Here is a 14,281-nt window from a genome sequence, read left to right as displayed (position 1 = left end):
TTCCATGAGGAAACAATTGTACTAGGAATGGAGTTTACAAATTCAAAAATCTTAGAAGATGACTCTGAAAGATGTGTAGCTATCACATTCACACATTTTCTGCCACTTACTTTTGCTGAATAAATACTTCCACTACTGTAGGCACATTATCCTAGAAGATGATTCCACACAGTGGGAGAAATTTGGTGGGACATGTGATAGACAGATAAGCCTCAATGAACATATCCTTTTCCTTAGGAAAGATTAGAGGAAGGAAGTTTCCCACAGTGCGGATTCCTCTGTCTCAGTGTACTAGGAACTGAAACACAGCACAGTTTGATATTCATTGTGTGTCTAAACCTCTTGTAAGTTACATGTTGTGCTGGTCATAGAATTAATGCCCTTACTCTCTGTACTTATTTTTAGTGTAACACTGAATTCACAATAGTTTCAGATAACAATTTTTTTTTAACTATAGAGTTTTCAATTTTTTAATTGCTTCTTGTTTTTAAGTATGTTTTTCATTGTAGTATTTGTTGGTGTGGTAGCATCAATGAATCAGTCAATTGTCTTGTTTCTGCACTTTGTTTAACTTCTAATTTCATTCCAGTGCATTGGATTTTTCAAAATAAGAAATATGAAAACCATAAAAATTGTCAAGTTTTACTAATTTTTTTTCTTTATTGTATTTCAGTAATATAAGTTACTATTCTGCTAAGGAGTAAATGTAATGGATTGGGTACAATTATTCCATGAGCTTGGAAGAGGCTTTTGTAATGTTGGTGGTTGTTTACTTCACATAGTATGTTTACTGCTAACTTCTGCTGAATGAATGCATAATTTATCTCACCTCCATAGCTATAGAAAAAAAAATGGTTCAAATGGCTCTGAGCACTATGGGACTCAACTGCTGAGGTTATTAGTCCCCTAGAACTTAGAACTAGTTAAACCTAACTAACCTAAGGACATCACAAACATCCATGCCTGAGGCAGGATTCGAACCTGCGACCGTAGCGGTCTTGCGGTTTCAGACTGCAGCGCCTTTAACCACACGGCCATTTCGGCCGGCATAGCTATAGAAGATAATTATATAAAATAATCGGGAGTAGCAGTATGAAAAACTACACAGTACCATCGTCATCAGTCAGCAAAATGCATAATGAGGGACACTTAGATACAAAACCTGATGGACTGAACATCTGTTGAGTTTGCCTGAATGTTGACTCAATTTTTACTTTATATCCAGCACTAGAACAAGGAATTTTATATATAATACTTCATTTAGAATCCAACTCAGGTTGATAGTTTCAGGAGACCACGAAATATGAGTATAAGGCCCAAATAATGCCCTCCCCCCCCCCCCCCCCGTACACCCCACCCCCCTCCCACCATACACACAGATGAAATTATTAAAATCCTAGTGATCAACTGCTGAAACATTCATAACAAATCTTCAGAATTTGAAGCAATACTTAAAAGCACTGGAGCTCACATAATACTAGGTACTGAAAGCTAGTTAAAGTCAGAAATTAACAAGTACAGTTCTTGGGATAAATAATAGTTATTTTGAAGGAGAAGTCTAATGATAAATAGGTACTGCATATAAGTAAATACAAAACTTAAATCCACTTCGACAGGAATTGAAGCTGCATGCATGAATGTTTGGGAAAGATTCGGTATCAAGTGCTGGCTTAAACATGTAATTGGACCCATTGTTGACCATCAGACTCAGCCCTGGATACAACCAAAAGCTTCAGAGTAACCATCAACTCAATAATACATATATTTCTCAAACATACTGTCATTAACATATGAGACTTTAATCATCCAATAATAGATCTGGTTACTTACAGTTAGCGGTGGATGTAATGATATATTTTGCAGAATAATAGATTAGATTAGTTTTCGTTCCATAGGTCCGTGCTGAGGAGATCCTCATGGATGTGGAACATGTCAATTTTTTTTTTTTTTAAGCTGAAATAACAATACTAATAGTATGAATATATACAATACATCATTTGTTTCTATTAAAAAATTCGTCAATGGAGTAGAAGGAGTTGGCCACTAGTAAGTCTTTCAGGCTCCTTTTAAACTGATCTTTATTTGTAACTAAATTTTTTATGTTTACTGGCAAATTATTGAAGATGAGTGTTCCTGAGTAGTGGACCCCTTTTTGAACTAAAGTAAGTGCTTTTAAGTCCTTGTGCAGATCATTTTTGTTCCTGGTATTGTATGTATGAACTGAGCTGTTTGTTGGAAAAAGAGATATATTATTTAGGACAAATTTCATTAATGAGTAAATATATTGAGAGGCAGTAGTTAGTATACCCAGTTCTTTGAAGAGGTTTCTACAGGACGTCCGTGAATTTACTCCACAAATAATACGTATTACACGCTTCTGGACTCTGAAACTTTTGTTTGACTTGAAGAGTTACCCCAAAATATTATACCATATGACATTATGGAATGAAAGTAGGCAAAGTATGCAAGCTTTTTCATTTTTATGTCGCCTATGTCTGCTAACACTCGAATTGCAAATACAGATTTGTTAAGGCGTTTCTGCAGTTCTGTGGTGTGCTCTAAATGGTTTCTCTGCAAAGTAATTGGAATAAGCAGTTCAGATGACTTGCATGATGGAAATACATTAGATTGTATAACAACAAATATACCTGACCTCTTTAGGTGTTTCCATATTCAAACTGTTGCCAGTGACCTTGAGACAGTAGTAATAACAATGGTTACTTAAGTACAATGAGTCACTAAAATAAGAAGAAATATTTACATTTTCAGTAACATAATTAAAGGGGCAGTCATGTCATATCTCAAAGAGGAATTTAAAACATTTACCTCTGGACAGGAGCATATAGAGGGACAATGGTTCAAGTTTAAATAACAGTTGACTAAGCACTAGAGAGGTGACTAGTAGAACAGTTCACAATGGGAGGGACCCTCCATGTTATTTAGTCTCAGTGAAAAAACTTATAAATTTGAGGAATGACATAATAGGTGTAAAAAAAAGTGTAGGGGTATAGATACAATGAGTCTGAATGAAATCCACTGGGCTGATGATAGGGTAATGTGTGGAGCCTTAAATGATTAGTGTTGTAAACCTCACTTTAGGATGAATAAAGTTTATTGAATGCAGATTTATTTCCTTAATAACAAATTAAAATTGTCTATTACTCTTTGAAACTAATCATTAACAGTTCTTGGCAGAACTTCATAGAAGCCATAATACAATGTAATATGAGATGGTCCCAGATAAAGTCAAAGCATTATTAGTATGCTATGCATGCACAAAGTAATTCTAATATTAAATGAAGTTCCATTAAGCATAGCACTGTTCTAAACCACCCATTCATTAATTTTTGTAGCACTATGCGCACAGTAAACAGTAGTAGCAGCTGAAGTTCACTGGTAGAAGTGAATCAGATAACAGCAACTAAGAGAGAGACCACCACAAGGCAGCCTTATATATGTCCACCATACAAATTCACAAATCAGCAGTGCTTCTGCCACAGGTACCCTAGCTGTATGTAGGTGACATTACACATATCAATTCATACATGTCTTCCATTCATATGTATGGCATTGTTGCTATAAGTACCATAGCAAAATTTTATTGAAATATTTCTCACAAAACCGAAAGAAGGCTCTAGTGTTGTTGGGCTCCTTGACAGCTTTAAAACAGAATTTCCAGTTGAATCAGATCCCATTTTAACCACAACATAACAAAAAAATTTCAAATTAAAGCTGTGTTCAGTGGTTTTAAGAAAGCACAGGTTATACCCATCTTCAAGAAGGGTAACAGTAGTAATCCAAAAAACTACCAAACAATTTCATTAATATCCATCATTTGTAGAATCCAAGAATATATTCTAAAATCTAGCAAAATGAAGTATCTTGAACGAAATGACTACCTTCATACAACCAGTATGTTTTCCAAAAATGTCAGTCATGCTTAACCCAACTCATGCTTTTCTCAGATGACATCCTGAAAGGCATGGGTGAAAGTGAACTATATCTACATCTACATTTACATTTACATTTACATGTACATCTACATCTACACTAACACCTATATTCTGAAAACCATTGTGAAGTGCATGGCAGAGGGTATCTCCCTTTGTACCACCTATTTGGGCTTCTTCCCATTCCATTCATATTTGATGCTTTGGAGGAAAGATTGCTTAAATGCCCCTGTGCTTGCTGTAATTAGCCTAGTTTGTGTTTGTCTTCCATGTTGGAGTGATGCATAGAGGTTTGTGGTACATTCCTAGGTTCCTCACTTAACACTGGTTCTTGAAACTTTTAAAGCAGCTTCTAAGGGATAGATGATGTCTGTCAACAAACAGGTTTCTCAGCATTTTTGTTTTGGTTTTTAACTAATGTCAGTTGTGGGCTGAATGTATTTTCCTAGTATTCTATCAATGAATCGAAGTCTGCCACCTGCTTTACCTACCGTTAATCCTGTGTGATCATTTCATTTCATACCCCTACAAATTGATAAACCCAAGTATATGAATATAACAATGAAAACAATCAATTATTGATAAAATTATTTTATTGGATAGATAAAAAAATCTACTCACCTAGTGGCGGCAGAACACACACATAAAAGACTTGTGATTGGCGAGCTTCCAGAGCCAGTGACTCCTTCTTCAGGCAGGCTTAAAGCTTAAGCTCTCAGGTTTTCAAATCTCATCTGATGCAGTCCCCAAGTTTCCTTCTCATCCCACACAATAAGTCTCCCCTAACCCACAGTTCTGGGTGACTTTCATAATTTGCTGATACTGTAGTCATAGGAAATTACATTTTTTTCATTTTGGGAAAAACATAATTTTACACTTCTGAAAATTTATAGTGAGTCACCAATCTCTGTACTCATTCAAAATTTAATCAAGATCTGACTTTTTAAGACAGTACTCAACTACAGATAACTGCATCATCTCTATGAAGTAGTAGTTTACTGTTAATAGTATCTGTCAGGTGATTAATATACAACATGAACAGCAAAGGAACAAACATGCTTCAGTTAGTTATTTAGTTACTAATATTTCTGTCAATGGCTCTCCATCCTAGACAATATTCTATGTGCTCCCTAACAAGAAATCTTCAACCAAGTCACAGATATCATCTGATACTCCCTAATACTATACTTTCATTAATAAATACTGTAACTACCTGACTTCCTCATTCCATTCATTCAGGATATAATGTGAGGAAGGTGCAAGTTTAGTTATGCATGACAAATATTTTTGAAATCCATGCTAGTTGGCATGTTCTGTTTGAGATGCCTCATTACATTTGAGTTGGAATCAGTCAACTCACACAAATGTCTGGTACAACAACTTGGATGATATGAAATTAAACTGTTATGAAAACTTAGTCACAGATTAATTAGGTGGTAGACTATTATTTGTTGACAGGATACTAGGAAAGTGCAATTGCTCTATGAAGGAGAGTCCTCACAAAACGCGTGTATCCCATCTCAGAATATTGTTCAAGTTTGTAGAACCATTATCAAAAGGACTATCAAGGGATATTTAACTTATTCAAAGAAAGGCAGCAAGAGTGGTCAAATGTTTGCTTGTCTCACAGGTGAACATTGCAGTAATGCTAAGAAACCTGAAATGGTAGGCATCTGAAACAAACATTATCCCACAAAAGCCTATTCACAAAGTTGAGAGAATTGCATTAAGAGAATAACCAAAAACTATACTTCAGCTCTCTGTGTATCACTCTCATAAAGAATGCAAAGACAAGATTAGACTGATAGTGTGCTTCCAGGAATCAGCCGAATTGTTGATTCCACTTTACGCATAATATTATTATGACAGACCCTGTCTTTTTTTTAGCTGATTTGAGTTGTTTTCTTGTGTATACTAGCTGCCTGAAATCCAACCAGACTGTGAAGTATTGTTGGTGTGGGATCGTTATTTATAAATGAGCTCTAATCAAAGCAACAGCGGCATCAATTTATTCACATTTTTAAGAGATTGCACTGCTATTCTATGAAATTTACATTCTCTCAGCATTTTGTAGCTTTGGTGGCTGAGGCAGCCAGTGATATCTTAACAAATTGCATGTCAGACTTGAAGCCTTGTATAAATTGGGACCACTGTCTCAATTTATTAAGTTTTTAAACATCTTAATTTTGTTCCTCTCCCAGGAACTTGGCATTAGTAGCATGGTAATGGTCTCATGATACTAGTTCACGTCATGATTATACTTGAATCAATGGTCAGAACAGTTAATTTTCTTGGTTGTTTTAGCTGGGTGTGTTGCTGAACTTCCTTGCATCTGTCCTTGAAGTTCTGATAGTCTTCTATACTTGAGACACACCACAACACATACACACTCAGCTTTCAGTGACTTAGATGAAACATTACAAAGATTGAGCAGGCATAGATTAATTCTAGCTGAGGGTTTATGCTGATGAAGTATTCAATTCCTCATCTATGTTTAAAAAAAGTCACCTGTATCCTCACAAGAGTCACAGTTTATTACTGTCCCACTCAGGCTGCAACCCAACTCACATGGACAAGCCTTTAAACAAATAAATGGTAAGTGTCTTGTGTTAAATATACCTTAAAATTTCTAGAGTTTCTTGCCATTTTTGAGACTTGGTTTTCATGTTACTTTATCATTGAAAAGTTAGCTAATACTTGTAAAAATATAAATGATTTTACTCAAAAGTTTTTTGTGGGAGGGCAGGTTATGACTCCTATGAGCTCTCATCCCCTGGATCCATGTCTGAGACTGGGCCAGAATAAGGTAGATATGTGAGGGTCAGTCAGTAAGTAATGCCCCACATTTTTCAAAAAAGCCATTAATATACACAAACAAATGTCCTTGTTGGTGCTTCACATATGATATTTGCTCTGTGCGCCAGTGAAGTTTCTAACTGTTCTGGCAGACGGCAGAGCTGTAGTACAGCAACAAAATGGTGTCTGCATATGACTCACATTACAATTAGTGTGCTGTTATTGAATTCTTGTGTGCATAAAAAGAAACTGTGGTGAACATCCATAAACATTCTTGTGCAGTGTATGATGATGCTGCAGCTGATAGGAGTACAGATAGGTGATGGGTAAAAAAAGTTACAGTCTCAGGAAATGCATAAACAGAGCTCCATGATCAGCCACACTCAGGATGCCCTGCTACAGCTGCTGCTCCAGAAAGGCTGAATTGTTCAGTTACCATGATCCATTCCGACTGGTGCTTAAAGATTCTCTACAAGGAACACACTTTTAAGATGATGAGAGTGTCAGTTGTGCAGTGAAAACATGGGTATGCCTACAGGACAGGAACTTTTGCCAGAAGGGAATACATGCTCTTCCACAATGAAGCCATACAGCCATAGAACATGTTGGAGACTACATAGAAAAATGTATATTGTCACCAAATTCTGACTCTTAACAATAAATATGTTCTGAGAAAAAATTTGGTGCATTTTTTACTGAATGACCCTTGTACAATTCTTAGCTTATCTTTTTCAACATTAATCTCAATCTCTTCCACATGTGTTGAGGATTTTGACTGCAATGCCCTCTCACTTTGTTGATATGAGTAATTATTCTTTTGTGGGTGTTGTACTTATATGATGAGAGTATCCTTGTCTGAGAGCATTCACCCTCTATGGTCCAGAGTCTCTAACATGAAATTCCTTTGTGACAGATGGTGATGACCTGAAGTGTGGAGTGTGAGTAGATTTCCTACATACACTGTGTACCAGCACCCATTCATTCTTCTCTTAACCAACACGTCAAGAAAAGGCCCTCCTTTTAAAGTTAAATAATAAATTTTGTACTAAGATGGATAGAGTTTAAATGTTTCAAGAGCTCTTCAAGTTTTTTCCCCATGTGATTAGTCTACAAATGTGTTATCTGTGTATCAAGAGAAACATATTGTGTTCTTAAGGAATGGGTACTCAGGTTGAAAAACAGAAAGGACACTGCAGTGAAAATCAGAGCATCTATGCAAGAGGTAGAAACTAATAAAGAAAAAGTGAAATCATGAATCACTTATCTGTATTATGCTGGCCCAATCTCCAGAAATTCTGTGGAAACATGATATCCAGTGTAATTTATCCATATCAACAAAGATAAAAAGTCTTCTCTTTCAAAATCTGGGTGTGTACCATATTCCATAGGAATGTGGCATGTTGTATGTGGGATAGACTGTTAGAACAATTGATGTGAAGTGCAAGGGACATCAGCAACCCACTCAATGAAAACAACCAAGTAAATCAACTGTTGCCCAGCACTGCCTTGAATGCAAACATAGAATATGACTAGACCAGTATTATGGTGCACATGCCAAGTTTCTGAGACACTGTAATTAAGGAGCCTATCAAAATAAAGATGCTGGAAAACCTAATAAGCCAGGACATATGTTTGAACTTCCACAAAGCTTAAGGTCAGAACTCAGTTCCTTAAGATCTCATTGAATAAGATCTCATTGAATATTTCATTCAGCATAACTAGAAAATTCTGAAAGAATGTACATTTCACAGAATAACTGTTGCTGGAGCTGAGAATCAAACTTGAGTATAAATAGTAGCACAGCACCAACAATACTGGTTGAGGTTTAGGTGATAAATATATACAAAAATACTGCCCAGGACATGAAGAATACAGGTGTGTTGACCATAAAATTATTGTACATAAAATGGCATCCACAATTTGGCTGAACACCCTGAATGCACACCATTAATGAATCATGCTGAGAAAACCTGGGAGTTGACTAGATTAGGCCAATCACATTGCACACAGAAGCTTTTATGCAATCATGCAATCATTCTTACCATACTCCATATGGTATTGGAGTGGGAAGTAAGAGTAACAAGTGATATAATAATAAATGAAATTCCCTCTGCCATGCACTTCACAGTAATTTGAAAGTATGTATTTAGTAGTTCACATAGACTCAGAGCTTGACTGGCAGTATGTAACAGGTGGGTCCCTCTCTTTCTGGGATCTTAATGACCTGGCTTTCCTTTTTAACCTTCCACAACCAACCCTCTGTCCTCCATGAGAAAGGAACTACTAGTTCCTAAAAATATGACAATGTCATGTATATTTAAATGTGCTGTCAGCAGAACTGATATTTCATCTCCAGATGTTAGTTCTGTTGAGCAATTCAATATTACAATTTTATAGTGTTTTCTTTTAATACAGTAGTATCTGATTCAGTTAGTAGCAAGTCATTTTTATTGTTTAAAAATTGCATAATGTAAATGCTTTTATAAAAAAAATGTTGGTATCAAGGTATATACCAATTTGTCCTATTACAACTAAGACATGTCATAATTATTGTATGGAAGAAGCTGAATGCACCAAAAAATAATAAATATAATTTGATTTTAGGAATCTGTAGTATTAGTTATCATGCAAATAATATGTAAGCGTCTGTAAATGGTCCTCATTTATGATGCTAAGACTTTAAAAAATTATTTCCGTCTCTTTATACAAATTTGTCATTAGTCAATGGGATTAAAAAGAATTAAAATCAACATTCCTGGATCACTATTTTGCTCCATTGCAATGATGTTGTAGCTCAGAAGACTGACCACATTAGCTTCTATTTCACATATGTTTGTGCCAGAATTCACATCAATACAGGCCATTATTTGCTGAATGGGGCTGACCACGTAATGTGTTTTAGCATGCAGTGCACTTGCAGACTGTTACCTCTACACAGCGTGAGTGCACCAAGGTGTGTTTTTTTCCATGCTTCATTTCAGTTGGCACTAGTCACACATGTGGCAAACATGCTGCATCTGTCTGTAAACTTAGAAGTGAGCAGTACTGGGGAAGCAACCTTTCCAGAAATAATGGCAGTACATAATGGCTAAGAATCTCTTACCTTTCTAGCTGTGCAGTTACTATGAGAACACATTACACTAGGCCAATAATGCCTAGAATCTTGTGGTTGTGTTAACATGGCATAAAATCAAGAGAAGCAACATTAGAAATTATATTTATTTATCTATATTAGTTTAATTATCACAACAATTTGTGTGTGAGATGAATTTTCAATGCATTTTGTTTAGTTTTCAGTACTGTTATATGGAGCATCATGCATTTAATATGACTCAAACTGTAGCAGACATCCCTCAACATCCACAGAAATATATTAAGGCCAACATCTTTTAGTTTGGGTGTACTTTATATCATTGTTGAAGGTAATTCTTAAACAATAAAATGATTAGATGAAATAATTTTTTCTTATTTCTGCAGCTATACACCAGACTACAAGATGTGATTTGTAACATATATCTATGATTTTGAAAGAAGACTGTCACAGTATGAGTTATGTTACATGCATGATGCTCCAGATGACAGAATTTAAAACTAAAGATGCATTCAAATTTCTTTTTGTAGACAAATTGTTGTAATAATTAGGTTTAATACTTCTGTTGTTATTATTATTTGGACCAAGTCCTCTTCCAAAACATAGGTTTTGCAGAATACATAAATATCTACATGTATCTCTTCTGACATCCAAAGTTTATTGGCACTGCTTCCTTTCCAGTGATTTCTTATTTTACTTTCACAGAAAAAAGTTCTCCTGACAGAGCATGTGATGATTTTGTACCTTCTTTTTCAAAATCATGTATTTTCGCCTCATCCTTTTTCTTTTCTTTTTCATTTTCATTGCAGAAGAAGAAATGTAAGTTCCATAAATTTAACTGGTATGTGACATGTCATATTATCATAAATAAAAGACATGCATGTGAATCTGAAATATACTCAGATAAATTATTCAAATAAATCTTCCATAGCAAAGTTTTCTGTTTATTTATACACAAAACTGCTTCCAAGAAATTCAGTTTTATTATCACATGCGTTAAATGTAAATTCAGCTGCACTCTGTCATCTTGTACAACTCTTAGTTATCCAACATAATGATCATAAAATATTTCATGATGAGATTAAATGTGGCAAAACTGGTTATGTGAACAAATGAGCAAAAAACATCATTGTAGTGGCTATAGAAGGATGTATTCACTCCATCCTGCTTTCTTCCTTTTTTTCACATATGGAACTGTGCTGTCATTTGTAGCAAGTGTCACTAGGTTTCAAACTGCTTTTGTAACTTTACATTTATAAGATGATTAATCTGATTTTGTTGATCTTCCTCTCTGTCTCTTTGGTAGTGTACCAGTCTGTAGTTGTAAAACTGAAAACCTTGTCAATACCCAATAACACCACAGTTTTGCTTTCACTTTTTCACAAATTTGTCATACTTGACATCTCATTGTTTGGTTCCTGACTCGTTTCTTAACTTCATGGGATAAATAGCACAAGAACCAGGTCAGCTCTCACAAACAAACAAGAGTCTGGTGGCAGAATTTAGGACATAAATTATAACATTACTAAAGCACAGTTTTTAGAAACACTCTCTAAGAGTCAGCATCAGCTCTGAAAAGTCACTAAAACAAAGTGATTAGGTCTAAGTGTGGCACAGAACACAGTGTACATTTACACTGTAAGCCACAGTAAACATACTGATTTGCAATAATCCATCGAAGAAGGTTATGCAGCAATATTTTACTCAATCCAGTTCTTAATAAATACCACCACATGCAAGGGAGGGTATCCCATAATTCTCACATTGACTACTATAAAAGGCTTAGTTGTTTATGGTCTACTGTAGGTGCAGTGTCCTTTTTACATCGCAGTGGAGACTGTCCCAGAAAGGAGGTTTCATGGAAAAAAAGTCTTGGTCCCTGAGAAAGATACATGTTTTATTATGAGAAACATGTCACAGGAGGCCCAATCCCACTTTGCTAAGTTTTAATACTGCACCTTCATGTATACTCCACAACCTACCTTATACCGTGTGACAGAGATTGCTGCTGGTAACATTATCTCTCCTGTTTCACTCATGAATGACACAGGGAAAGAATGACTGTGGTAAAATTCCATATGAGCTCTAAAGCACTTATTAGTATACTTCTGCCATTCCTAATTCAGTACAACATCAGCATTAAAAAAGATTATTTGTTGTTAAGCTATCTGATATATTGATAAAATTAAATTTTGAAATTGTGTAGTGGTTTTCTACTAAAATAAATTCCATTTACACAGTTGAATGGATAAATGAAAGTTGAAGTCCATGGTGTATGCACTATGAAATTTCCTTGACTATTTGAGTTTGGCAATTACAGTGAAATTTTCATAGCTTCATTGATTGTTGTCTAGAACATGTTGCCTTATTTACAAAATGCACTAAATGTTTATATCTAAAAACAAATATGATTTGACTTACCAAACGAAAGCACTGGCAGGTTGATAAACACACAAAAAAAACACATACATACACACAAGATTCAAGCTTTTGCAACCTATGGTTGCTTCATCAGGAAAGAGGGAAGGAGAGGGAAAGACGAAAGGATGTGGGTTTTAAGGGAAAGGGTAAGGAGTCATTCCAATCCCGGGAACGAAAAGACTTACCTTAGGGGGAAAAAAGGACAGGTATACACTCACACACACACTCACATATCCATCCGCACATACACAGACACAAGCAGACAAGCGTACATTTACAAATGTCTGCTTGCGTCTGTGTATGTGCAGATGGATATGTGTGTGTGTGTGCGAGTGTATACCTGTCCTTTTTTCCCCCTAAGGTAAGTCTTTCCACTCCCGGGATTGGAATGACTCCTTACCCTCTCCCTTAAAACCCACATCCTTTTGTCTTTCCCTCTCCTTCCCTCTTTCCTGATGAAGCAACCGTCGGTTGCAAAAGCTTGAATTTTGTGTGTATGTTTGTGTTTTTTTGTGTGTCTATCAACCTGCCAGCACTTTCGTTTGGTAAGTCACATCATCTTTGTTTTTAGATATATTTTTCCCATGTGGAATGTTTCCCTATATTATATGCACTAAATGTTTATGTTGATACACAAATATCACTGCAACTGCATATTGTCAGAAATAAATACCTGTGTGTGTGTGTGTTTGTGTATGTGTGTGTGTGTGTGTGTGTGTGTGTGTTCTTTCCTTTATGGTTATTCACACTACTACACTAATTATGCTTGCTCTTGTAACAAGGTCAAACAGGTAATACTGCTGTTGTAATTATAGGCAGCATTTCCTTATTTGCATTTGATTGTTTTACTAGAATTAAACTCTTATTTTTGAAAAGGGAATGTCTGTATGTACCAGTACATAGCTTTTATCTTTTGAAGACTACTTTTATGAAGTAAGTATATTTCTATGAGTTTTTACGTTACAGTAATCCATTCCAATTTCTACTTCTAACTTTTTCAAAATTTTTCCAGGTTGATTTCTGCTAAGAGCACTTTGAACATAATTTTTCTTCGTGTGGTTCATATTTAAATTGTATGTCATGAAATTTCTTTTATATAATATTTTTTTTGTATTTTGTATTTTTTTGTAATTTTTCTTTGTGTAGTTCATATTTAAATTGTATGTCATGAAATTTCTTTTATATAATTTTTTTTTGTATTTTTTGTGCTTTTGTTAAAGTTTTTATCATCTTTTTCAGGCACAGCACACAGCAATAGCAACAATGGTGAACTGTAATTGTGTGTTACTAGTGATCTCCTGCATACTACTGAATGTGCATGCTTTGCAAACTGATAAATGTCAAGAAACTGTAACCTCATTTTCAGTTTCCACTCAACGCAATAATAGCGGACACTGGTACTCTGAAGTGAGTAATTTATAATGTTTTATTTCTTTCCAGAAAATTTACATAGTATTTTTATGACAAATTTTGATAAATGTATGTTGGTTATCATTATCAAAATAATACAGAGAAAAATTTAGGATGCTTTGATAATCACAAGTATAGATAAAAGAAAGTGAAACATATGTTGATTTTGTTACTTTTTTCAGCTTTCTGTAGAGTGTGACTCTTTCCATCTGAGTATTCAGCAGCCTACAAATTTTCCATTTTATCTACTGGTCCTCTTTTTTAAAAATTTCTTACTTCTTTCCTTTGGGGAAGGGCATTACGTTTATTAAAATTCTGAATACTGTTAGCTGTTTCAGTTATCTTCAGTAACATGAGTCTTTAATTTTCCCTCACATTTCATGAAAATGTATGAAATTGTTTTTTAACATACAGACAGTCACCATGAATATTACCTATGGGTAGAATGCTGAACTAAAATGGATTGCAGAATTGCAGTTGAAAGTAAAGCTAAATATGTACATACTGGAGATGTATGTGGAACTGTATAGAGTGAATGGACATACATCATGTCACAAAGGGAAGTCATGACCAATGATTGGGTCTATATCAGTACATTACATGCAGAAGGCTT

At 35.1% G+C, this 14,281-nt stretch overlaps 1 protein-coding gene across 1 annotated transcript in view; it reads left to right on the top strand.

The window, feature by feature from the left end:
* Positions 1-256: 256 nt before the first annotated feature.
* The window catches only part of LOC126457466 (hemolymph lipopolysaccharide-binding protein-like), a 91,549-nt gene continuing 77,524 nt past the window's right edge, over positions 257-14,281 (top strand). The window contains exons 1-2 of the mRNA XM_050093757.1: positions 257-344; positions 13,498-13,665. Of these exons, the coding sequence (XP_049949714.1) occupies positions 13,522-13,665 (144 nt within the window). The 5' untranslated portion in view covers positions 257-344; positions 13,498-13,521. The remainder of the gene's footprint in view (positions 345-13,497; positions 13,666-14,281) is intronic.

The sequence above is a fragment of the Schistocerca serialis genome, chromosome 2, assembly GCF_023864345.2.
Source record: "Schistocerca serialis cubense isolate TAMUIC-IGC-003099 chromosome 2, iqSchSeri2.2, whole genome shotgun sequence".
Lineage (NCBI taxonomy): Eukaryota > Metazoa > Arthropoda > Insecta > Orthoptera > Acrididae > Schistocerca > Schistocerca serialis.
This window is presented reverse-complemented; position numbering and strand designations above follow the sequence as displayed.